The sequence below is a fragment of the Capricornis sumatraensis genome, chromosome 7 (assembly GCF_032405125.1).
Source record: "Capricornis sumatraensis isolate serow.1 chromosome 7, serow.2, whole genome shotgun sequence".
Lineage (NCBI taxonomy): Eukaryota > Metazoa > Chordata > Mammalia > Artiodactyla > Bovidae > Capricornis > Capricornis sumatraensis.
The window spans coordinates 104,105,229-104,131,395 of record NC_091075.1 but is presented as its reverse complement, the minus strand read 5'-3'; the positions used below and the strand labels follow the sequence as shown (position 1 = coordinate 104,131,395).

The 26,167-nt window shown below is 41.4% G+C and overlaps 1 protein-coding gene across 1 annotated transcript; it reads left to right on the top strand.

Annotated features, from left to right (window-relative positions):
• Positions 1-356: 356 nt before the first annotated feature.
• On the top strand, positions 357-26,167 carry SLC10A6 (solute carrier family 10 member 6). Its single transcript, XM_068975605.1, has 6 exons — positions 357-733; positions 12,595-12,713; positions 14,268-14,356; positions 17,425-17,600; positions 24,495-24,652; positions 25,953-26,167. The coding sequence occupies exons 1-6, from the start codon at positions 357-359 to the stop codon at positions 26,165-26,167; spliced, it is 1,134 nt and encodes a 377-aa protein (XP_068831706.1).

Genomic DNA, 26,167 nt, shown 5'->3' with positions numbered 1-26,167 from the left:
TCAACCAGCCTCCTTTCCTGGAACCCGACATGATTGCTGATGGTACACCAGTTGCTCCACTTGACAGTAAGTTTGCTTGTCTCATTTTGCTTGAATGTTCACCGGTAAATATCAGTAGATGTGGAAAGCCTTCCTTACCACAGTTTATTATGTTTCCTGGCCATGATAATTACTGTTATAATACTACTTGTGAATAAATTGACCAATTCAGGATGAATCACCTGGCTGGCCCTTGGCCCCTGGAATGATCTTCCACGTGTGACTTGGTGGCATTATTACAAAATACAGCAGGATAGACCTGCCCAGCCATTACAGCAGGACGTTCATTTGTGATGCTGCCTTAAGGAGATAAGGAGATGAGAGCAAATTGTTCCAGCAGCTCGGCCTGCCCGGCCAACAGTTCGGTGGAGGAGCTGCCAGAGGGGTTGAAGGCCTACGGGAACCTGGAACTCGTATTCACAGTGGTGTTGGCCCTGATGATCGGCCTACTGATGTTCTCCTTGGGATGCTCTGTGGAGGTCCGGAAGCTCTGGGGACACATCAGGAGACCCTGGGGCATCGCTGTGGGACTGCTCTGCCAGTTTGGGCTCATGCCTCTCATCGCCTACCTCCTGATCATCAGCTTCTCTCTGAAGCCGCTCCAAGCTATAGCTGTCCTCATCATGGGGTGTTGCCCAGGGGGAACTGTCTCAAACATTTTCACCTTCTGGGTGGATGGAGATATGGATCTCAGGTAAGTTACATGAGGGAAGCTCAGCTGTCTTCCCCTTCCTGGGGTGGGTGTGGGAGGCTTACATGGTTGTGTTAAAAACTCTGCCAATCTAGATAGAGTTTCCAGTGGGAAACATTTTACAGAGACTTGTTCAGTCCCAGAAGGACTTTCATTTTTTTTCCGCCTTGATTTTTGGCCACACCACACAGCATGTGGGATCTTAGTTCCCAGACCTCAGATCGAACCCACACCTCCTGCAGTGGAAGTGGGGGGTCTAAGCCCCTAAACCACCAGGGAGTCCCCAGGACGTTCCTTTTTGAATTTAAGATTAACTTTGCTGTGACTGTCCTCTGTTTTACTGGCAACTGTTATTCTTTTCTGAGTAAAGGGGTTGGGCTCATACACAGTAGTGAAGTCACGTCTCCTCCTTACCCAGTGGCCCTTCCTAGGCATGAACTCATTCTCACCCACGCTGGTGGCTTTAACAACAGTCCTAATTTCACAATAGGATCAGACTCCCAGGAAGCGGTTGCTATTGTAGTGGTGGTGATGGTGGTGTCCGCACCAGCACAATGAGGGCCTCGGGACCCTCATGAGCATCTACTTTGTGAGATCAGTATTTTGGGGGATTGGATAAGGGCGCTTCAGGGGTATCCTGTTTTAAGAGGCCTGTTGAGTTGCCTTGTGGAGTAACACAAAGATTCTTATGACTAAAACTTTTTTGTGGCTTAGCATTCACTACTAGAATCTCATTCCTTCCATTTAGGTCAATGACCTTGTTTCCAGTTACAGTGTAGTTGAATACCCCCGGGGGAGTATCCTTCATTTACATTTTAATGAAAATGAGTTAATCACATATATTTCGGAGTACTTGTTTCGATGAGGGGGAGAAAAAGGGCATTTGAGGAAATGATGGAGTCACAATTATAAAAATGAAAGGGCTACAAAGCAGTGGTCTTTCTAGAATCTTTGCTTACTTATGAACAAGCTGTTTCACCTTTTGTCCTGGGAAAGACCTACTTATAAATTAAAATCTTTGTTCGATATCTATGCCATTTAGTTGAAATTTATTATACAATGAATGAATGAATCAGAGGTGCTGACTTTGCTGGGAGTTGCCGTGAGTGAGTCAGCTGCAGGTATGGGTTTCTAGTTTCCTGCATGTGCTCAATGTTTAGCATTTGGAACTTATTTCACCTATAAATCTTAATGGGTTCATGCCAAGCAGACCAATAATTAATTTTCATATGGTTATGTTTTTAGTTACCCACTTACCAAAGATTTAAAATGAATCACTTGCCTCGCTCATTTAAACCCTCCCCCCTCAATGTGCACTGCTAATTGAAATTCAATAAAGCTAACCATTAACATAATAATTGGGAAATGATAAATATTCTTTACACAGAGTCTATATAACAGTGATAAATTCCAGGGACTGCAAGTTTTGGGAAAGAAAAAGGACACATATTTATTAAGTACCCTGAACAGGCATGGGATTGATGCTTTCATATATGCTCTTTCTCTTCTTCTTTGGCCCTCAAAATAACCTTGTAAATGACCTTTTATAATTCTGAATTTTATAGCTGAGAAAATTGTGTCTCAGATTGGTTAAGTAGATTGCCAAATGCTACAAATTGAATATGGCAAAATTCAGATTTAAAGTCACAGCTGTTTCTCATCAGTCTGCAATTTGGGCACTTTCTTCAATGCTATTTATTAGCACAACTAGATCTTCTGAGTATGAGCATAAATCTTTGGAAACAATTTTTATTGAAGTATAGTTCTTTTACAGTGTTGTGTTAGTTCCTGTATATAGCACAGTGAGTCAGCTATATGTTTACCTGAATCACCACTGTTTTGAATTTCCTTCCCATTTAGGTCACTTAGAGCACTTTAGGTCATTTAGAGCATCGAGTAGCGTTCCCTATGCCCTACAGTTTGTTCTCATTAGTTATCTATTTATACATAGTAGTGTATGTCAATCCCAATCTCCCAGTCCATCCTAAACCCCTTCTTTCCTGCTTAGTATCTGTACCTTTGTTCGCTACATCTGTGTCTCTGTGTCTGCTTTGCAAACAAGTTCACCTGTACTATTTTGCTAAATTCCACATATATGTGTTAATACAGTATTTGTTTTTTCTCTTTCTGACTTACTTCACTCTGTGTGATTGTCTCTAGGGCCATCCATCTCTCTGCAAATGGCACAATTTTGTTCCTTTCTGTGGCTGAGCAGTATTCCATAGTATGTATGTACCACATCTTTACGCGCTCCTCTGTTGATGGACAGTTAGGTAGGAGCATACATCTTTAAACAGTCTTCTTAAAATACCTCTGGGAAAGAGAACATTTATCTTCATCTCTTATTAGCCAACATTATAATAAAAGCACCAATAATAGGAAGTCTGTAAAAGGTAAAGCTCATTTTACTTTGCTTAATTAGCTTTTAACTTTGGTCCTATTATTTAACCTGTAAGCCTCATTTGTCAAATGAGGTTAAAATCACCTATTCCCCATGAGATTGTATTTTAAGTAGGAAATACATATACAGGGTGCCAGGCACATAGTAGGTACACAGTGAATATTAGCTATTTCCCCCTTTTTCTTATAAAATTTTGATTTCAAGCCTCACAAACAAAGAAACAAAACAAAAGTCAAGTAAAAAAATTTTTAATTCCAAGAAATGAACTTTTAAAATGGGGACTAAATACTAGATTTTCAAAAGCTTATAGATACAAGAGTAATAAATCTTAATTTTCTGTAAAAATTATAAATTGGAAACTCAGTATTGTTGACTGAAACAGTATCCAAGTTCATTGCTTTTCTTACTTGATTACCAACAAAAATAATTTTTAAGCAAAACTCAGTAAACAATCATTGATAGGAATTCTGTTTTTCATACTGGATGAAATCCAAGAGCATTTAATCCAGCATCTTGTAGCTCAGATGGTAAAGAACCCACCTGCAATGAAGGAGACCCGGGTTTGATCCCTTGGTTGGGAAGATCCTTTGGAGAAGAGCATGGCTACACACTCCAGTCTTCTTGTCTGGAGAATTCCGTGGACAGAGGAGCCTGGTGGGCTGTAGTCCATGAGGTTGCAAAGAGTCAGACACAGCTGAGTTTCTGTATTCTGAGCGTCTGATGCTGACCTCAGTCCTCTTCCCAGTCACTTGGGCTCATCCTGTTAGCAGCCCCCTGTGACTCCGTCCATGCTTCTGCTCCTCCGCTCAGCCCTGTGGCTCGTACTGTAGCCCAGCCTCTTGGTGTCACGCAGCGCGTGGCTTCCTATCTCTCCACTGTCGTCACCTCTATTCAGGTCCCAGAGTTCCTTTCTTGGCCAGTTGCAGCACTTTCGCAATGTACTCTGTGCCTTCCATCTCTCCATCGTGGTTTTGTAGTAAGTGGTTCAGATAGGCTCTGAGATTTGACTGCTTGACTTTATATCCTGACTTGGGACCTCTTTTTTATAACTAGAAATCCTAGTAGTTCCTTTGTGGTATTGTGAGGAGAAAAGGAATATATACATATAAAGGCTTTTCAACACCTGCTAAATTGAATAGAACCTAATTCAAGTCTAATGGACTTCTGTAGGTTTATTTCCCATTAACCCCTTAAGCACAGCTGGTCTGTTGTAAGAATGGACTACTAACTGTTCTTTAAACATATCCCACGCATAAAAAAGTTTTTTTTCAATTTATTTATTTAGCTGTGCCTGGTCCTTTTGCAGCGTGTGGGATCTTTAGTTGCAACATGTGGGATCCCGTTCTCCAGTTCAGTTCAGTTCAGTAGCACAGTCATGTCCAACTCTTTTTGACCCCATGAATCACAGCATGCCAGGCCTCCATGTCCATTACCAAACCCATGTCCATTGAATCGGTGATGCCATCCAACCATCTCATCCTCTGTCGTCCCCTTCTCCTCCTGCCCCTATCCCTTCCAGCATCAGGGTCTTTTCAAATGAGTCAGCTCTTCACATCAGGTAGCCAAAGTATTGGAGTTTCAGCTTCAACATCAGTCCTTCCAATGAACACTCAGGACTGATCTCCTTTAGGATGGACTGGTTGGATCTCCTTGCAGTCCAAGGGACTCTCAAGAGTCTTCTCCAATACCACAGTTCAAAAGCATCAATTCTTTGGTGCTCAGGTTTCTTTATAGTCCAACTCTCACATCCATACAAGACTACTGGAAAAACCATAGCCTTGACTAGATGTACCTTTGTTGGAAAAGTAATGTCTCTGCTTTTGAATATGCTGTCTAGGTTGGTCATAACTTTCCTTTCAGTTCTCCAACCTGGATTGAATCTGGGCCTCCCACGTTGGGAGCTTGAAGTCCTAGTCACTTACTAACTCGGTCATGTTGACAGGTCATGTAAATTTTGTATGCTTTAATTTCATCAGGGAAACTCACTTCTAAAATAGGGGAAAACATAAGCTACCTCACTGGTTGTTGCATGGATTGAATGAGACAATATATACACACACACACACATATATGTATATATATAAAGTTATTATTATTATTATTATTATTATATAGGTTAGGCAAAAGAGCACTGTGTCAGAGGTCTGTGTTTTAGGTGCTGCTCAAGGAGCTGTGTGTCTTTGAGCAATTTGCATTTCTGGACTGTTTCCTCATTTGTGAAAGTAATGGGTTAGACTCTCTGAGGTCCCTTTTTCTTTTCTTTTCATTGTAGTTTATTGCAGGATATTGAATATAGTTCCCTGTTCTATACAGTAGGACCTTGGTTACCCATTCTATACATAATAGTTTGCATCGGCTAATCCCAAACTCCCAATCTGGCCCTTCCTTGCTGCCTCCCCCTTGGCAGCCACAGGTCTGTTCTCCGTGTCTGTGACTCGTCTTCTGTTTCATAGGTAAGTTCGTGTCATATGAGGTCCTTTTTTCCATTGTGGTCAATATAGATAGCATAGCAGTTACCATTTTAACATTTTTAAGTGTACATGCAGTGGCATTAAGTACATTCAGGATATTGCAGGATCTGTTCCCCAACCAGGGACTGAATCTGGCTCCTGGCCTCAATAGCCTGGGATCCTAGCCACTAGGCCACCTGGGAACTCTAGTTTGATAACTTTTGATGTATGAAGTCTCTTCTTCCCTGAGGACGTGTTTTTGTCCTCAGCAGCAAAGAAAGAATTCTGGGCACTCATAGTGGTAGAGCCTAGAGAGTCAGCGGCCAATTTTGACTTTAAAGAAGCTCTTGATCCTTCAGCAGAGACCCTGAAGATAGGACTTCAGATTCTTCAGGTCTGCTTAACAGGGCCTGGTGGAGAACTGAAGAGAAGAGAGACAGAACTGAGATTGAATCCATGTGACTTAGTATAAGGTTCTGTCTGTAACTCTTCATACTTTAGTATTTTTTTCCTAATGAAAATAATACCCACACATAGAGTTGTTTTACAGATGAAAAGAGAAAAATGTATGTAATGAAGTCTTAGCATGTAGTACTCAATAAATGCTGATTACTGTTCTTGAGAAGCAGCAGACAGGAGTAATGTTTATATTTGGGGATGAAAAACCTGGCCTGGAACCTATCTCTAGGGTCCAGTCTATTGATCTGATCTTATAGTATATTCCATGTCCATCTGGCTAGCTAGATAATTTTATAAGTGTTTTTTTTTCATTGGGAAAGCAAAGGTATTCTCTCACAGTTTTGAGTGTCAGTGTCCTAGAGTTTATTGGTTTCAAGCTAAAAACCACTGAATAATTTAAACTCATTGCAAAGTAGTATACCCATGGACACTACACTTTAGTATAATGTACAGATATGTAATTTCCATGTTTTAAAGGAGGTTCAGGATTTCCCTGTTTGTCTGGACTTGTTGAATCTGTCTCATTATTCTGTATAATAGTTTGTGGACGGTGATGCCATTCTGCTTAGTGCAAGCGGAATCTTGTTATACTGCAGTCAGATTTTGCCAACAATTTTCCTCGGTGAATAGCTGAGAGACCCAGTTGGCCACATCCTCTGTTTATGCTGCATTGGAATTTCATGGCAGTAAAACAAAAGGTATGACTATGCATCGCACTCATGCACATTCACTGTGTGCTTTTCCAAGCTTTGCTGGTATTTATAATTGTTGGCAGAGCACCAGGGTCATGGATTGCCATCCATCCTTGACTGTTGCTGTGCATGCGATGGGCGTGAGTTGTGTAAAGGGTGGAAATCGTCACCTGTGTAATCAAGGGTCTAGACTGAGTCTGATAGAATCTCACAGTTTGCTTCCCACAGCCATCAATCCTACCTTTTTGGTGCATGCATCATGCTCACTGTCTTCAGTCATGTCTGACTCTTTGCGACCCCATGGACTGTAGCCCACCAGGCTCCTCGGTCCATGGGATTTGCCAGGCAAAAGTACTGGAGTGGGTTGCCATTCCCTTCTCCAGGGGATCTTCCCAACCCAGGGATAGAACCTGTGCTTCCTGCCTTACAGACAGATTCTTTAACCCATGCACCCCCTGGGAAACCCTACCTTTCTGGGATTTGATCCAAAGTTACACAGGTGGAAAACGCTATGCTAGTTCTCCAGAAGTTCAAGATCAAAGTGATGTAGTATGGACTTCCTTTCAGCATGTGGTGGTAGGAAGAGCCGGAAATGTAGCACGATCATAGACTAGGAGTTAACAAGTGTCCCAGACACACTCTTCGTGGATACAGAGATTTGAAAGCTGTGGCAAACTGCTTTTCTTCCTTAATTTGCTCTTCAGTTAGGAAGAAGACTTTGCCCAACTCAAACATTCATTGTTTTTTTTAATTTTATTTCATTAATTTATTTAGGTTGTGCTGGGTCTTCATTGCTGCAAAGGTTTTTCTCTAGTTGCGGCAAGTGGAGGCTACTCTAATTGGAGAGCATAGGCTTCTGACTGTGGTGGCTTCTTGTGGCGAACAGGCCTTAGAGCAAAGATCCCAAGGGCTGCAACTAAGACCCAGCACAGCCAAATAAATAAAAGAAGACAATAGATCAGTTTCATACCTTATACAATATAAAATATAAATGTTAGATGAGCTGAAAATATAAATGTAGAATATAAACCTATGAAAAAGTAAAAAGTGGGGGCAATCTTTGAAAAACCTCAGGAGAAGGGGGGATCGCTAATAAAACAGGGAACTCAGAAGCTGGGTGGGGGGGGCAATGGACAGATTTGACTACCTCTGTGTTCATTATTGTGGCAAAAGTCATAAGCGTAGTTAAAATATAAGCTTGGAAAAATGTTTGTATTACATTTGATGATATGAAATCAACCCTGAATATTCATTGGAAAGACTGATGCTGAAGCTGAAGCTCCAGTACTTTGGGCACCTGATGCGAAGAGATGACTCATTGGAAAAGACAGTTATGCTGGGAAAGATTGAAGGCAAAAGGAGAAGAGGGCAGCAGAGGATGAGATGGTTAGACAGCGTCACTGACTCAATGGACATGAATCTGGGCAAACTCAGGGAAATAGTGCAGGACCAGGAAGCCTGATGTACAGCAGTCCATGGGGTCACCAAGAGTTGAACATAGGTTAGCAACTGAACAACAACCCTACTTTTAAAATAGCTCCTGCAAATTGAGAAAAGAAAAATCGGACAAGCAGGGCTGTTGTGAGGGGGTTTCCAAGAGGCTAGTAAACATTGGAAAGCACAACCTCATAGAGAATCAGATGTATAAAAAAGAAGAGTGAGATGCATTATTCAGTGTTCTCATGGGAAGTAGAAGGGACTGATCACCTCCAATGTAGGGAAGACTGTGAAGTATAATAAAATTTTTTGAAAGTAATCTGGTAGTATCTATTAAAATGAAAAACAGGCTTTTGACATAGTGATTCAACTTTGGAGAATCTATTCTACAGAAGGAAAAGAATTATTCAAGTGAAATATGTGTAAGAATGCTTATTATAACCTTGTTTATAACAGAAGAAAACTCAAAGCAATTTTTCATCATTAATGGAGTAATTGAGGAAATTTTGGCATATTTATGTTGCAGTTCTTTTGAAAAAAAAAGAAAAGTGAGTTTCTTATATCTGCTGTCCTGAAAATGACTGTGAAATTAAGTGGAAAAGAATGCAGAAGCAACCATGGTACAGAGTAAGTTGTATTGTGTGATTGCTCTAAAAAGAAAAAAGAATAAACCTCTATTCAATGAACAAGCAACCATGAAATAGGAATGTTTAAATGAAAACAGAGAGGAGAAGGATGATATATACAAATACTTGTGAATTAAGTCTAGTTTTCTGAAAGGGTCATCAGTCAGCCAAATATTTGACGGTGCATCTTTGGGTTAGATTCCCAGATGGGGGGTTGTTGAATCAAAGGGTAAACACATGTGTAATTTTGCTTGCTGTTGTAATTCAGTCACTAAGTTGTTCCAACTCTTTGCAATCCCATGAACTACAGCACTCCAGGCTTCTCTGTCCTTCACTATTTCCCGGAGTTTGCTCAAACTCATGTCCATTGAGTCATTGATGCCAACCAACCATCTCATCCTCTGTCCCCTTCTCCTCTTGCCCTCAATCTTCCCCAGCATCATGGTCTTTTCCAATGAGTCAGCTCTTTGCAAGTGGCCAAAGTTTTGCTAACCTAACTCCTTCCAGGTTTTGTGCCATTTTGCATTTTTACTGGCAATGATTGAGAGTATAGAAGGAGTATTTACTTTGCGATGCCACTTGGCATGTGGGATCTTAATTCCCTGACCAGAGCTTGAACCTGGGCCCCCTGCATTAGAAGCATGGAGTCATAACCACTGGACCATCAGGGAAGTTGCCAGAAGGAGTACTTTTAATATCACTGAAGTATAATGATTGCTGCTTTTCTGGGAGTATAAGCATTCTTCTGATTGTTGTTGTTCAGTCACCCAGTCATGTCCAACTCTTTGCGACCCCATGGACTGCAGCACGCCAGGCCTGCCTGTCCCTCACCATCTTCTGGAGTTTGCTCAAGTTCATGTCCATTGCATTGGTGATGCCATCCAGCCATCTCATCCTCTGTTTCCCTCTTCTCCTTCTGCCTTCAGTCTTTCTCGGCATCAGGGTCTTTTCCAATGGAGTTTGCAGAAGGTGACCAAAGTATTGGAGCTTCAGCATCCTTCCGATGAGTATTCAGGGTTGATTTCCTTTAAGATGGACTGGTTTGATCTCCTTGCTGTCCAAGGAACTCTCAAGAGTCTTCTCCAGCACCACGGTTCGAAAGCATCAATTCTTCAGCACTATGCCTTCTTTACCATCTGGCTCTCACAACTGTTCTTTTGATAGAAAATGTCAAAGTCATCACAGGCAGATTATTTTATAGGCAGGGTACTTAATTAAATGGAAACATTGGTGATTCGTAGTATGGGGAGGAATGATGGTTGACCTGCTGGCCTGATCAAGTGCTGAGGACCCTTGCTTTCTCTGCAGCTGACCTTAGCCATGCGAAGGGTCTCTTCCCCCTCTCCTTGGTGGGGTGGGAGGTAGTAAGCCTTAGTCTCTCAGCCATCTGCACCACAGACACAGGTTAGGCATGTACTACGTGCAAGACAGGTTGCTCTGAGAACCTAAATAGTGAATATTAAAACATTCTCTGACTTTTGAGGGCTAACGTTAAAGTGAACAAATTCTAGCTTTATCCCTGGTTTGTGTTGTATGATGTTTCCTGTGCCTCAATTTATCAGTAGAGCAGCAGTATTTGTGTCTATAGACAGTTTGTACATTCATAAACAGATTGTATAATTTTCCTAGCAGTTTTAAAGATAAAGTATTTTGTTGACCTGAAGGATATCTCATTTCCATTTATCTTGCATCCATGCCAAGTTGCTTCAGTTGTGTCCAACTCTTTGCAACCCTATGGAATGTAGCCCATCAGGTTCCTCTGTCCATGGGATTCTCCAGACAAGAATACTGGAGTGGGCTGCCATGCCCTTCTGCAGGGGATCTTCCCGACCCAGGAATCAAACCCATGTCTCTTATGACTCCTGCATTGGCAGGCAGTTTCTTTTACCATAGGTGCCACCTGGGAGGCCCTTCCATTTATCTTATTTCCCCTAACTTGGAGCTTCCCAGGTGATGCTAGTGGTAAGGAACCTGCCTGCCAATGCAGGAGATGTAAGAGACGTGGGTTCTATCCCTGAGTTGAGAAGATCTCCTGGAGGAGGGCATGGCAACCCACTCCAGTATTCTTGCCTGGAGAATCCCATGGTCAGAGGAGCCTGGCAGGCTACAGTCCACAGGGTCACAAAGAGTCAGACGTGACTTAGCCCAGTTTGGTTCAGTTCAGTTCAGTTGATCAGTCGTGTCCGACTCTTTGTGACCCCAAGAACTGCAGCACGCCAGTCCTCCCTGTCCATCACAAATTCCTGGAGTTCACTCAAACTCATGTCCATAGAGTTGGTCATGCCATCCAGCCATCTCATCCTCTGTTGTCCCCTTCTCCTCCTGCCCCCAGTCCCTCCCAGCTTCAGAATCTTTTCCAATGACTCAACTCTTTGCATGAGGTGGCCAAAGTATTGGAGTTTCAGCTTTAGCATCAGTCCTTCCAAAGAACACCCAGGACTGATCTCCTTTAGAATGGACTGGTTGGATCTCCTTGCAGTCCAAGGGACTCTCAAGAGTCTTCTCCAACACCACAGTCCAAAAGCATCAATTCTTCATCACTCAGCTTTCTTCACAGTCCAACTCTCACATCCATACATGACTACTGGAAAAACCATAGCCTTGACTAGACAGACCTTTGTAGGCAAAGTAATGTCTCTGCTTTTGAATATGCTATCTAGGTAGGTCATAACTTTTCTTCCAAGGAGTAAGCGTCTTTTAATTTCATGGCTGCAGTCACCATCTGCAGTGATTTTGGAGCCCCCCAAAATAAAGTCTGACACTGTTTCCACTGTTTCGCCATCTATTTGCCATGAAGTGATGGAACCAGATGCCATGATCTTAGTTTTCTGAATTGAGCTTTAAGCCAACTTTTTCATTCTCTTCTTTCACTTTCATCAAGAGGCTTTTTAGTTCCTCTTCACTTTCTGCCACTCACCTCTAATTTTACTGATTCATTTTCTTGTTGATTTTATCACCCAAATAGGGACAAAATCCTATAGACAGAAAGAGTAAGCCAGTGCGAAGACCATTGGTCAGAAGGAATAAGCAATCTTGAATATAGCCTGGCATCTTTTGGCTCCGTCCCTGTTTTTTGAAACATTATAACTTCAGGACCCAGATAAGACTTCTTGGCTCCCTCTCTGAATTGATATAAAAGTGGGAAAATTTTGACATATTAAACCATAGATTAGAAAGTAGATTCCTGGTTGTCAGGGAAGGAGGAAGAAAGGAATGGGGAGGGACTGCTAATGGGGTGGAGCTTCTTTTGGAGGTGATGAAAATATTCTGGAAATAGAATAGCATAGCCACATTTACTAAAGATACTTTTTTTTTAATTGGCTGTGTTGGGTCTTAGTTGCAGCACGTGGGATCTATAGTTGTGACACGTGGGAACTAGTTCCTTGTCCAGGGATCAAACGTGGGGCCTGTACATTGGGAGCTCAGTCTCAGCCGGTGGACCACCAGGGAATTCCCCACTAAAGATACTTTAAAATGAAATCTTATTGTCTATGGGTTATGTATAAATAAAGAAGAACTGTATGAGGAAAAAAATGAATCCTTACAGTGACTACCAGAACATTTAGAACAAGAAAATGTTCATAAAATATGAATTAATTGATAGATGACAAGAACTGCCAGAAATCTTTTTCTAGACCACAAATCCAGCCATCGTTTGTTGAATAAGACAGGAGGGAGTTTCAAGTAAATTACCTTATATCATGTGTAAGAAGTTGTGCCCCAGAAGTTGTTTTGGTTAAGGATTAAATCCTTTATTTCAAAACCTCCCTTGTAAGCATGACTTTAATTTTACTTTCAGCATCAGTATGACAGCCTGTTCCACAGTGGCTGCCCTGGGAATGATGCCACTCTCCCTTTATCTCTACACCTTGTCCTGGAACCTCGAGCAGAATCTCACGATTCCATATCAGAACATAGGTCTGTATTGGGCTTGTGACATGAAGTAGTAATAGTGATGGTAATAATAACAGCTGTGTTTAGTGTGTGTCTGCTTTAGACAGGGGATTCTACATATATCTAATTTAATTCTCCACATAACCCAACAGTATAGATTCTATTACCAGTTCCACTTCTTGTATTTTCAGAAACAGGTGAACTCACTTCACCAAGGTTGTGCACCTGCTAAGTGTAGAACTTGATTTCTGACTCTGGAATCTGACTGCAAAGTCCAAGTTCTTAACACCTACAAGTGTTTAGTTTTGAAAATAAAGTCAGAAAACTCACTTATTAAAAACAAACAAACTCTCCTTATATAATTCACTAGAAAGTAGTTTGACTCCTTGTGACCCACAGGTTGACTGCATCTCAGTGACTCTTATGAGACCTTAGTTCCCCCAGTTTCATCTGTCACATTGCCTGTGAGCCTCGACTTCTTTACTGATCAACACAAACGATTCTTATTAACTGTTAAAGCATATCCACACATCACAACCACACCCATATCTCCTTCATCATCTCCTTAAACTCTGTCCTTTTTTAAGAGAGCTCTGTGAACTTACTCAGCTTGGAGGAAAAACTTGGTGAGATGATATGTCTATCCTGGTTTGATCAGAATTTTTGAAGAATTGTTAGAAAATGTGGTTCTTGAACTCCAAAGTGTCAATCTGGAGTTTCAAGGGCTTACAACCCATTGCTTATAGTTCAAAACAGAGCCACATCCTGACAGCTGAAGCCCATTGAATTGTAAAATTTGAGTGAAATCTTAATTTAGAAATCATAGTTTTATGTGTAACTTTTTCATATTACTAAGATTTAATAGATTTCTGTTTTGATAATATATAATAATAGGCACTTGCATACAGTTTAAGCCCCAGATATTATAAGCGACTTATGTGGCTTTGGCTAGTATTTCAAGTGAGCAGATTTGGAACGTGGCCCTGGAAAATGTCAGTGTATGGCTTCTGTCTGGCAAGTAGACGTCTGCTGTATTGAGCCTGCCTTCAATGTCTTCATTTGCTTGTGTTCATGAAACGATGTATTGATGTATTTCTCTACCTGCCTATGGGTTACCTGGTTACAAGTGAAAGTATGAGAACTTGCTTTGGTTTCTAAAACAGGTGGTGTGTTTGTTTTGCAATAGGGATTCTTTGCAAAGCAAATCACTCATTGGCTTCAAATAGGAGAAAAAATAGCTGTAGCTGTAGAGTGGTGACCCCATACATAGCAACCAAAGAATTTTGAAGACACAAAAGGGTCCATCTGTTTTCTAATCTTTACGTTTTCAGTTGTCACTCAAATCCCATATGCTTGTTGAAGGATCCGAGAGAAATATATGATGGCATTCAGTGCTATCATATGCCCTTCAAAGACTGTCTTTCAAAGATTAAAAAATTTTTTGGAGGTGGATGCAGAAACAAAATGTTGCTTTAATTAAAGTTTTTATATAAATGAAACAGACATAAATTGCTGAGGCCTGGGAGGTAAGGGTAGAGAAAGGATACCTATTGTCTGACAGATGTTTCTTCTCTTCAGGAATCACTCTTGTGTGCCTGATCATTCCTGTGGCCTTTGGTATCTATGTGAATTATAGGTGGCCAAAACAATCCAAAATTATTATTAAGGTAAGGAATCCCATGGGACATTTCAGACACCGAGACTTGACAAACAGATGTAGGCAACGACCAGAACAAACAGACCAGTAGAATACAGCCCACACCCAGTATTTTTCTTTACATGCCCTGCATTTTTGTATCCAGTCGCCCTATTTCCTCCAGTCTAAGAAAGGCTTGCCTTATCACTTCGGTGGGCCCCTACATTGAGGCTTATGACATCCTGCAAAGCATGGAACTCATGCTTCAGGGGCAGAAAAGCTTAGGCCTGTGTGTGGACTGAGAGTGCCCATTCACTCATAAGAGTTCACATGGTGCTCTCCAGCGAAGGCTGCTCAAGGCTGCATGAAATGGGGCCCAATGTTTAGGATGTGGCTGGTTTCCTGGAAGAGCAGGGAGCAGCGCTGTCTTTCAGACGCATTCCTGGGGGAGCCTCTAAAGATGGAGTTTGTACACACAAGCAATGACTTCTGACCACACAAATCACTGTCAAAATGAAATCATCCAGAATGTGTTGAGGAATGATGGGAAATGGGATCTCTTACCTCCTCTTGACTTTCCAGGGTTGTCTTTTTTTTGTTTTTTTGATTGAAGTATAGTTGATTTATGATGTTGTGTTAATTTCTGGTGTACAGCAGAATGACTCAGTTTTACATATATATATATTCATTTTTATATTCTTTTTCATTATGGGTTATTCAAGGACATTAAATATAGTTCCTTAGGGTTGTCTTTAGTTTATTGGAGAAACAAGCAAATGTCCTCGTTAAATGGCTTTTAAAAATTATCTGGCTTGAAAGAAGGCATTCTCAACAATGGTGTCCCTCCCCTAGGATTCCAAGTATGTATTGTTTTAGAAGATATATGCTTTTACCCTTTTATTATATGCTGCTTCCATGAAGATTTAAAAAATGTTTTAGTTATTTTTTGTATTTATAAAGAAAGAAACATTTGGAGCTAAAGAAAGAATTTGGAGCTAATTGGACTTTCAGCAAATGAAACCTCAGCTCCTTTTAGTTTGAGGATTATGCGTTGGTTCAGCTTAAGCTTGGTTTTGCTGTACCTGGCAGAACATGCCACTCCGTTCGCCTGCATGGATGCTCTTCTCCACTTTGGCGTGAGACTGAACCACTCCCACCCTTCCTCCAGGGGGTGGAGAATGAGAGAAGAGAGGTTGAGAGGCAGACAACTCAATCGGGCACAGGGAACTGGGGGAAGGATGAAATGGTACGCGTGTGGATTGGACATGGTGACTTTACTGTTATTTCTGTAGGAGAAGATTTCCAGGGTGGCAGTGGGTGGTTATAATTTTGTTTACAAAACCACAGGAAAGAGTATGATCACAGGAACCTCTTCCTTTTTATTTTTGGCCATGTCGGTTCTTAGTTGTGACACGTGGGTTGCTCTCTAGTTGTGGCACACAGGCTCAGCAGTTGCCCTGTGGAATGTAGGATCTTAGTTCCCTGACCAGGGGGTCAAACCTGTGTCCCCTGCATTGGAAGGCAGATTCTTAACCAATGGACCACCAGAGGAGTCCCAGGAACCTCTTACTTTTCAAGTACTCTATTTTGAATTACTTCCTTAAAAGAGTACCTAACAAAAAAAAAATAATGATTTTGGCATTTCCAAATCCTCTACTAGTTCATCGGTGTCATTGGAGACAATAATATTACAAAAATATTTTCTATATGTTTGTAAAGAGCAAATTCAAAACGCTTTGGCTGTTCCATAGGAGTTGTGGCAGAAAATATTTAATAATGTGCATAACTATATTTTAGAGTATCTTCATTAAAATTAGGATACTTTAATCATTATTTTGGGATGTCTTCATTCTCTGTTCCTAGTCTTCTTTTCATTTTAGGTCTGATTCATTTTCTTTTAATTTTAAATTTATTTATTTTTTAATTGAAGGATAATTGCTTTATAGATTTGTGTTGGTTTCTGCCAGACATCAACATAGATCTGATTCATTTGCTGGACAAGTTGCTTTTGGTAAATTTTAAACTCTGAGATCCCTCTCTTGGTAGAAAGTTCAGAGGCCTTTGTGTGTTGCAGCATCTTCAGTTAAGCAGAGGCCCAGTGTTTCCTGATTTTGACCCCAGGACACACCTAAGGTACACTGGGTTGTTTTTATTTTGTTTTGGTTCTCCACACCATGAATCATTTAAAATCAAGGTTGATGCTGTCGCTGGGCGCAGAGTTTGTTGTGTACATGATGTGAGTGGGAACTTGCCAAGATCCTGACTTTCCGCCAATATTCTGGGTCTCGCTTCCTTTCTTGGAAAAAAATTTTGTTTCATTTTTATTTCTGTTGGACAACAAAAGTATGAGAGTATTCATTTGGGAGAGGATAGAGATATCTGTCAGTACCTCTCATATTACATTAATATTAGCTCAGGTGGTCTAATGAAGCATTGGTAAGTTTCATTTGGCGGAGAGAAGCACAGGAGTCAATGCTGTAAGAAGTCTCTGGCAGTTGAGGGGGTGGTGGGAAAACAGTGGTGGATGGTCAGGCAGGGCAAATCTCAGACAACAGATTCCAGGGTGGGGTCCGAGAGGCTGTGTGCAGAGGAGCTCAGTCTGTCCATGGAATGCTTCAGGCAAGGATACTGGAGTGGGTTGCCATTTCCTCCTCCAGGGGATCTTCCCGACCCAGGGATCGAACGTCTCTCATGTCTCCTGCACTGCAGGCAGATTCTTTACTGCTAGTGCCGCCAGGGAAGCCCGGTGTGTAGAGGTGTTGGATGCTTATTAACAGATTTTTCCCTTATTTCACAAATTTGTCCTATCCATGAAAAATCTCACTACCCAATTCTTCTGGCAAAATCCTCCACTGGAAAGGAAAAAGGTACCGATCATAAAATAAGAAGACGTCAGTTTGTGTTGAGCTTCATTGAATCCTAGCTCCTCAGCTAAGTCACTTGACCACGTTGGACCTCTGTAAAATGACATAGGATTTGGTGGTTCTCTAAGTCCTCTCTTTGTTCCTCTCTTCTAGGTTTCAAGGCTTTTAGAGCAGTGATGGACTTTGCAAAAAGACCGTGATGTTCATGCATACCTCTTTTATTGATTTGTCTTAGATTGGGGCCATTGCTGGTGGACTCCTCTTTTTGGTCGTCACAGTGGCTGGTGTGGTGCTGATAAAAGAATTTTGGAGTACAGACATCATTCTTCTGACGATCAGTTTCATCTTTCCTTTGATTGGCCATGTCACAGGCTTTCTCCTGGCACTTCTTACGCACCAATCTTGGCAGAGGTACAGTTAAATTATCCATAAACTTTTATAAAGAGGACAAATTAAACACACTGCTGTTGGCAGACTTTGTTGCCTGTCTGTCTGGAAGCACAAAAAGTTTTGCCTTATAAAGTGGATGGAACAGGACAACTCACCGTAAAGACAGTGGAAAGATCTTAGTAATTCTTCACATAAATGAAAAAGTGAAATTGAAAGTCGTTCAGTTGTGTCCGACTTTATAGTCCATGGAATTCGCCTGGCCAGAATACTGGAGTGGGTAGCCTTTCCCTTCTCCAGGGGATCTTCCCAACCCAGGGATCATTCATTAATGGTGTCAATATGCCAATCCTAATTTCAAAAATTACAACTTCCCATCAATTTGGCCTTGGTTTCAAACCACTTGTTGCAATCTGGACATACTTCTCTTCTTAGTCTGATAGTTTAAGAGGATGGGTGAGATGGTTTCACTAAATATAGAGATCATTCTAGAGGATGAGCAAGGATTCAAAGATTAAGCATATATCTGTTGTTTGTGCTAAATTTTTAAAAAGTGCTGTTTATAAAGGCAAGAGGAGATAGGACAAATTCGAGAAATACAATAGGAATTTATCTTAAATATTATCATTACAATATGGGGCATATAATACATAAATACTGTTGTTCTTGTTCAGTCACTAAGTTGTGTCTGACTGTTTGCAACTCCATAGACTACACCATGTCAGGCTTCCCTGTCCTCCACTATCTCCCAGAGTTTGCTCAAACTTATGTACCATGAATCAGTGATGCCATCTAACTGTCTTATCCTCTGTCATCTCCTCCTCCTGCCTTCAATCTTTCTCAATATCAGGTTCTTTTCGAATGAATCAGTTCTTTGCATCGGGTGGCCAGAGTATTGGAACTTCAACATCAGTTCAGTTCAGTTCAGTTCACTCAGTCATGTCCGATTCTTTGCGACCCCATGAACGGCAGCACACCAGGCCTCCCTGTCCATCACCAAGTCCTGGAGTCCACCCAAACCCATGTCCATTGAGTCAGTGATGACATCTAACTATCTCATCCTCTGTCATCCCCTTCTCCTCCTGCCCTCAATCTTTCCCAGCATCAGGGTCTTTTCAAATGAGTCAGCTCTTTGCATCAGGTGGCCAAAGTATTGGAGTTTCAGCTTTAACATCAGTCCTTCTAATGAATATTCATGACTGATTTCCTTTAGGATGGACTGGTTGCATCTCCTTGCAGTCCAAGGGACTCTCAAGAGTCTTCTCCAACACCACAGTTCAAAAGCATCAGTTCTTTGGCACTCAGCTTTCTTTATAGTCCAACTCTCACATCCATACATGACTACTGGAAAAACCATAGCCTTGACTAGACAGACCTTTACTGACAAAGTGATATCTCTGCTTTTCAATATGCTATCTGGTTTGGTCATAACTTTCCTTCCAAGGAGTAAGCGTCTTTTAATTTCATGGCTGTAGTCACCATCTGCAGTGATTTTGGAGCCCAGAAAAATAAAGTCTGACACTGTTTCCACTGTTTTCCCATCTATTTGCCATGAAGTGATGGGACCAGATGCCATGCTCTTAGTTTTTTGAATGTTGAGTTTTAAGCCAGCTTTTTCACTCTCCTCTTTCACCCTCATTAAGAAATCTTAGTTCCTCTTTACTTTTTGCCATTAGAGTGGTATCATTTGCATATCTGAAGTTGTTGAAAGTTCTCCTGGCAATCATGATTCCAGCTTGTGATTCACCCAGTCAGGCATTTCACATGATGTACTCTGCATATAAGTTAAATAAGCAGGGTAAAAATATACAGCCTTGTCATATTCCTTTCCCAACTTTGAACCATTTCATTATTCCATATCTGGTCCTAACTGTTGCTTCTTGACCTACATACAGGTTTCTAAGGAGGCAGGTAAGGTGGTCTGGTATTCCCATCTCTTAAAGAATTTTCCAGTTGGTTGTGATCCACACAGTCAAAAGTTTTAGTATAGTCAGTGAAACAGAGTAGCCTTTTTTTCTGGAATTCTCTTTCTTTTTCTGTGATCCAGTGAATGTTGGCAAATTGATCTCTGGCTCCTCTGCCTTTTCTGAATCCAGCTTGTACACCTGGAAGTTCTTGATTCATATACTACTGAAGCCAAGCTTGAAGGATTTTGAACATAACCTTGCTAGCATGTGAAATGAGTGCAATTGTATGGTTTGAACATTTTTTGGCATTGTCTTTCTTTGGGATTGGAGAAGGCAATGGCACCCCACTCCAGTACTCTTGCCTGGAAAATCCCATGGACGGAGGAGCCTGGTAGGCTGCAGTCCATGGGGTCGCTGAGGGTTGGACACAACTGAGCGACTTCCCTTTCACTTTTCACTTTCATGCATTGGAGAAGAAAATGGCAACCCACTCCAGTGTTCCTGCCTGGAGAATCCCAGAGACGGGAGAGCCTGGTGGGCTGCTGTCTATGGGGTCGCACAGAGTCGGACACGACTGAGGTGACTTAGCAGTAGTTCTTTGGGGTTGGAATGAAAACTGACCCAGTGGCCACTGCTGAGTTTTCCAAATTTGCTCACATAAAGTGCAGCACTTTAACAGCATCATCTTTTAGGATTTTAAATAGCTTCAACTGGAATTCCATCACCTCTATTAGCTTTAAGAGTAGTAGTGCTTCCTAAGGTCCACTTGATTTCACATTCCAGGATGTCTGGTTCTAGGTGAGTGACCATACCATTGTGGTTATTTGGGTAATTAAGATTTTTTTGTATAGTTCTTCTGTGTATTCTTGCTCCCTCTTCTTAATCTCTTCTGCTTCTGTTAGGTCCTTACCATTTCTGGCCTTTATCATGCCCATCCTTACATGAAATAAACATTATAAAATATTACAAATGATAACACTCCATACTGTTTTGCCTGTCGATGAGATGAACATTATCATACAGTGTTGGTTGGAACATAATTTGGCACAAACTCTCTGGAAGGCTATTTAGTCATATCAACAGCCTTATAAATATTTATAGCTATTAATTCAGTGACTTTATTTCTAGAAATCTGTCCTTAAGCTAGCAAATCAGATAAATACACAAATACTGATGTGCAAGGATATTAATTTCAGTGTTATGTGTGAATATAAAAAATAGAGACAGTTTAAATATCTGACAAAAGAGAGATATTTAATTCATGACTATGTCTATGTAAGTACTATAATTCATCCATTTAATGCTTTTGGAAAATACTAGAAATAAGTTTAAAAAGAGCAGGAAACAATATGCATTTTGATTCCCATTTGTAGAAGAAAATAGAAGAATTTTATGCTTAAAAAATACTGGACGAAATATACCATAGGCTAATTGGACTTCCCTGGCTGTCCAGTGGCTAATACTCCTCACTCCCAATGCAGAGGGCCTGGGTTCAATCCCTGGCCAGGGAACTAGATCCTACAAGCTGCAGCCTAAAGTTTACATGTCACTACTAAAATTCTGTGCAGACACATAAACAAATAAATATTTTGGCTTCCCTCATGGCTCAGTCAGTAAAGAATCTGCCTACAATGCAGGAGACCGCCTGCAATGCAGGAGAAATGGGTTTTGGTCCCTGGGTTAGGAAGATCCCCTGGAGAAGGAAATGGCAACCCACTCCAGTATTCTTGCCTGGAAAATTCCATGGTCAGCAGAGCTTGGAAGGCAGGCTATAGTTCATGGGCTCTTAAAGAGTCAGACACAACTGAGTGACTAAACCACCACAACGATAAGTGTTTAATTTTGAGTAGTGGGATGGAGAGTAATTTTAGTTTCTTAATATTTCCTTGGTATATTATCTAACTTTTTTGATGAATAATGAATATGTACTACTTTTAAAATCAGAAAATTATTATTGAAAAATAAATTGTGCCGTTAAATTCCCAAAGTGACATTTGGGAATTTTTTTTTTTTTCATGTTAACTGGTACTTTGTTTACAACCTAAACATTGTTGGGGATTCCCAGGTGGTGCTAGTGGTAAAGAATCTGCCTGCCAATGCAGGAGAGCAGAGTGACATGGGTTTGATCCCTGGGTCGGGAAGATCCCCTGGAGTAGGTAATGGCAACCCACTCCAGTATTCTTGCCTGGAGAATTCCATGGACAGAGGAGCCTGGCAGGCTACTGTCCATAGGGTTACAAAGAGTCAGACACGACTGAAGCAACTTAGCACAGCACATTGTCAGTTTAAGACGAAATCCACTGTGATATGTAGATCTTCCCATTTAAATTCTAGGGTTTCTTCTTTTGATCCTTGGTAAAATTTTATTCAAGAAACAGAATAGACATATATATGTATTTAAAAACATGAAGTGGGAGATTTTTAATCAGCTTTACATTTTTGTCTACTTGGGAAACATTCCGGATGGTACCAAATCCTTGGTGAGGCTCTGCCAAGTGTATCTCATTTACTTCTTGCTGCAAGTCTAAGAGGTAGATACTCTTGGTTACCCATTCTACAGATGAGCAAATCCTTTGGAGAAGTAACCTGACCCAGTTCATAGAACCAGAATGTGGCGGAGTTAAGATTCGGACCTGGGTTTATTTACAAGGTCAGTACAGCCCTATCTGCAGGGGGCTGGTTCCAAGATCCCCTGAAGATACCAGACTCCAAGGATGCTCAACTTCCTTATATAAAAGAACACAGTATTTGCGTTTAACCTATGTACATCTTCCATAGGTCTTCCCAGGTGGCCCAATGGTAAGGGATCCGCCTGCAGTACAGGAAACGCGGGTTCAATTCCTCGGTCGGGAATATCCCCTGGAGGAGGGCATGGCAACCCCCTCCAGTATTTTTGCTTGAGAAATCCCATGGACAGAGGAGCCTGGTGGGTTACAGTCCATGAGATTGCAAAAGACTTGGATACAACTTAGTCACTGAGCACGCACGCACATCTTCCATATACTTGTCTCTAGATTACTTATAGTACCTAATACAATGTAAATGCTATATAAATAGTTGCCTGCAAGGCAAATTCAAGTTTTGCTTTTAGAAACCTTGCAGAATTTTTCTTTTCCAAAATATTTTTGATCTGAGGTTGGTTGAATCCATGGGCTGACTGTCCTTAGGAACACAGACTGTTGAGGATTTGAAATATAGTTGAGTCTGGAGAGAAGGATTCCTATGGCAGAGTGTAGTCAACAGTCTTGTTTTTTTTTCTCCACACTTGATGGCTTGAGAAATATCAGGACTGAGATACTGCATTTGCTTTGTGAATGGTCCAGGTGTGAGGTACAGCTGTGTCACTTAATCATGTCAAGTTATGGACAAGGTCTTTGAAAGAAGTGAGAGTAATCTGGAGAAAGCATAACAAGGAACAGGATAATTAGAAATAAAATCAGGGCCACTGAATTTGCCCTGTACTAGTGATAATAGGTTTACTCCCACATTACACACCCTTGTTACCGTCACATCTCAGTCCAGTTTGCATAGCGTACTAAGTCGCATCCATCATGTTTGATTCTTTGCAACCCCATGGACCACAGCCCACCAGGATCCTCTGTCCATGGGATTCTCCAGACAAGAATACTGGAGCGAGTTGCCGTGCCCTTCTCCACGGGATCTTCCGGACCCAGGGATTGAACCCTTGTCTCTAAGTCTCCTGAATTGGCAGGCAGGTTCTTTGCCACTACAGCCACCTGGGAAGCCAGTTTGTGTCGAGGCGCGGCCTTATCAAATGCCTCTGTCCTCTCTTCTGCCATCTGTGAAAACCTCAAGGCGCCCTTTGGAAATTGGAAAAGATGAAACTGCCTAACCCAGCCTCCAAGGTCCTGCCTAGATTTTTCTTTTTTCTCCTTCCTGCTCTTCCTTTCTTCCTCTCTTCCTTTGAAAATAAATCAAACAGAGAAAAGTAGACAAAACTTATTACTAAAGCCTTTCGCCAAAGACTTCATTGCAGACATTTTGTTTTCACATAGGATTTTTATGTTTCTTTTTTAGAAAAATAATTGTATTTCTTTATTTGGCCATGCTGGGTCTTCGTTGCCTTGAGGGCTACTCTCTAGTTGCGGAGCATGGGCTTCTCAGCGTGGTGGGTTCCCTTGTTGTGGAGCACAGACTCTGGGGGGAGTGGGTTTCAGCAGTTGTGGCTCCTGGGCTCTAAAGCACTGGCTCAGTAGTCGTGACTCACAGGCTTAGTTGTCCCGCAGCACGTGGGATCTTCCTGACGCAGGGATTGAACCCACATCACCTGCACTGGCAGGCAGATTCTTCACTGAGACACTGGAGAAGCCCTGTTTATTTTCAAGTGTCATTTATTTCGCTGTTTAGTTGCTGAGTCGTGTCCGACTCTGCGATCCCATAGGCTGTTGCTTGCCAGGCTTCTCTGCCCATGGGATTTTGTAGGCAAGAATCCTGGAGTGGGTTGCCATTTCCTTCTCCAGGGGATTTCCCCAACCCAGGGATGGAGGCTGAGTCTGCTGCATTGGCAGGCAGATTCTTTAGTTTACGCTGTTTTGTCTCTGACTCAATTTTCCATCCTCACCTCCTCGTCCTTCACTTCCCACAGGCTGGCATAGAGCACAAGCAGTGCTTACTGACCAGGCCACACTCATACTTGTCCCCGAACAACCATTTTCCCACATTAAACGCCTCTTTCTCTCTTTCCACCCTTTAATCCCACCCTTCTGTGAAGCCTTCTCTAATTTACTGGTGAATTTCTACACCATCTCCCTGACCGGTCATCATGCTTGGTCGTGTGTTGTTTCTGTGTATCTTGTCTTTTCACCCAGATCCCCAGGGGAAGCATTCAAGAGGTGCTTCTTAAGAGACCACCTACAGAGTAGGTACTCAGCAAATAATTATTGAAGCATTTTTAGTAGTCTCAGCTCATGGCTTGCACTTATTACTATACATAAGAGAAGATTTTTTGTATAGTCCTTATTGCTGGTGCATACAATTTTTGTCTTGGTAGGTGCAGGACAATTGCCTTAGAAACTGGAACTCAGAATGTTCAGATGTGCTTAACCATGCTGCAGTTATCCTTCACTGCAGAGCAACTGGCCCAGATATTTAACTTCACATCGGCCTATGGTCTTTTCCAGCTGCTGGATGGGTTTCTCATGGTTGCTGGTACGTAAAGCCCCCAGTGAGTAGGCTTGACTGAAAATTGTTCACGCAGTTCACAAACTCCTTTTTCAACATGAATCTACATGGACTGCCCTTGTGATACATTTTTAGCGTGACATTTCTAGGGAACATAAAATGTGTAAATGAGATCCTGTGCTACAGGTGGAAGTTTCACAGGAAAATATTAAAAAAAAACCTGTAAAGTGAGCTTATAAACCAATATGCTTTGCAAAAAACAATGCACTCTCAGAACTGTCCATGAGCAATTATTTAATCTCAAAAATGACATTTGTTATGTTTTATTAAGAAATATTCCAAATGTTATTTCACAGTGCTTCTGTGACTAAGAATTGTGCCAAATGGCTGTGAAATATAATGCATACACATATATTTTTAAAAAACATATACATATATGTCCTTGGGCTTCCCGGGTGGCTCAGACGGGTAAAGAATCTGCTTGCAATGTGGGAAACCCAGGTTTGATCCCTGGGTTGAGAAAATCCCCTGGAGGAAAGCATGGCAACCCACTGCAATATTCTTGCCTGGAGAGTCCCATGGACAGAGGAGCCTGGCAGGCTACAGTCCAGAGGCTGCAAAGAGTTGGACATGACTGAGCAACTAAGCACAGCACAGCACATATGTGCTTACCTATCCCTATCATTATACAGGTTCACAGAAGTTAAATTTAAAATATGTAGATTGATAGATTAATCTTAGCCATTGTAAATTTTTTTTTATTGTTGTCACAGAACGAATTTGACTAAGACTCAAAGATTACTGATATAACTGATTATATACTGATTACTGATAGAATAATCAGTATAAGGAACACCAGGGTTTAATTTTCCACAAGATATATTCTAGAAGAGTAAAACCCTGGTCTTAGATCCAAATTTTAATAACGTCTCATGGTGAGACTGATTTTGAAGGAATATGCTTGGTCCATTCCCAGTCACAAAAGCACCAGGGGAGCACCTGATCCATAGTAAGCAATCCACAGGAGTTGCTGACTAACTGAATGAATGACTGACTGGATAAACGGACGGATAGATGGATGTATGGATGCGTTGTCAGCAATCTGCTGAGCATTTCAATCACAGAAGTTTTATTCCAGACAGAAATAGCATCCTGATACACTGAATTATTTTGTTCTAGTTTTCTCTTCTTCCTCTTTTTCTCCATGTGTTTATACATACGTGATCCAAAGCAAACAAACCCCCAAAGTTTTGACCCGTGTACAATGTTACCAAATTATAGTCTTTGCCAAAGTGATTTTTAAATACTGGTGTGTTTTAACATTTAGCATATAAGATGTACAAGAGGAGATTGAAGAACAAACATGGAAACGAGAAGGCAGGTTGTCAAGAAGCCCGCCGTAGGAAGAAATCCACTTCTTCCAAAGAGACCACTGCTTTCTTGGAGATGAATGAAGAAGCCACTCTAAGTCCTGGGCCATCAGGACCCATGGATCTCCATGGGGCTCCGACGCCAACTGGTGACATCTCACATGCCAAGTAG

Coding starts and splice junctions, on each gene's coding strand:
- SLC10A6 (XM_068975605.1), top strand. CDS start 357: ATGAGAGCAAATTGTTCCAGCAGCTCGGCCTGCCCGGCCAACAGTTCG. Junction 14,357..17,424: donor AATCCAAAATTATTATTAAG/GTAAGGAATCCC, acceptor GATTTGTCTTAG/ATTGGGGCCATTGCTGGTGG. Junction 17,601..24,494: donor ACGCACCAATCTTGGCAGAG/GTACAGTTAAAT, acceptor TTGTCTTGGTAG/GTGCAGGACAATTGCCTTAG.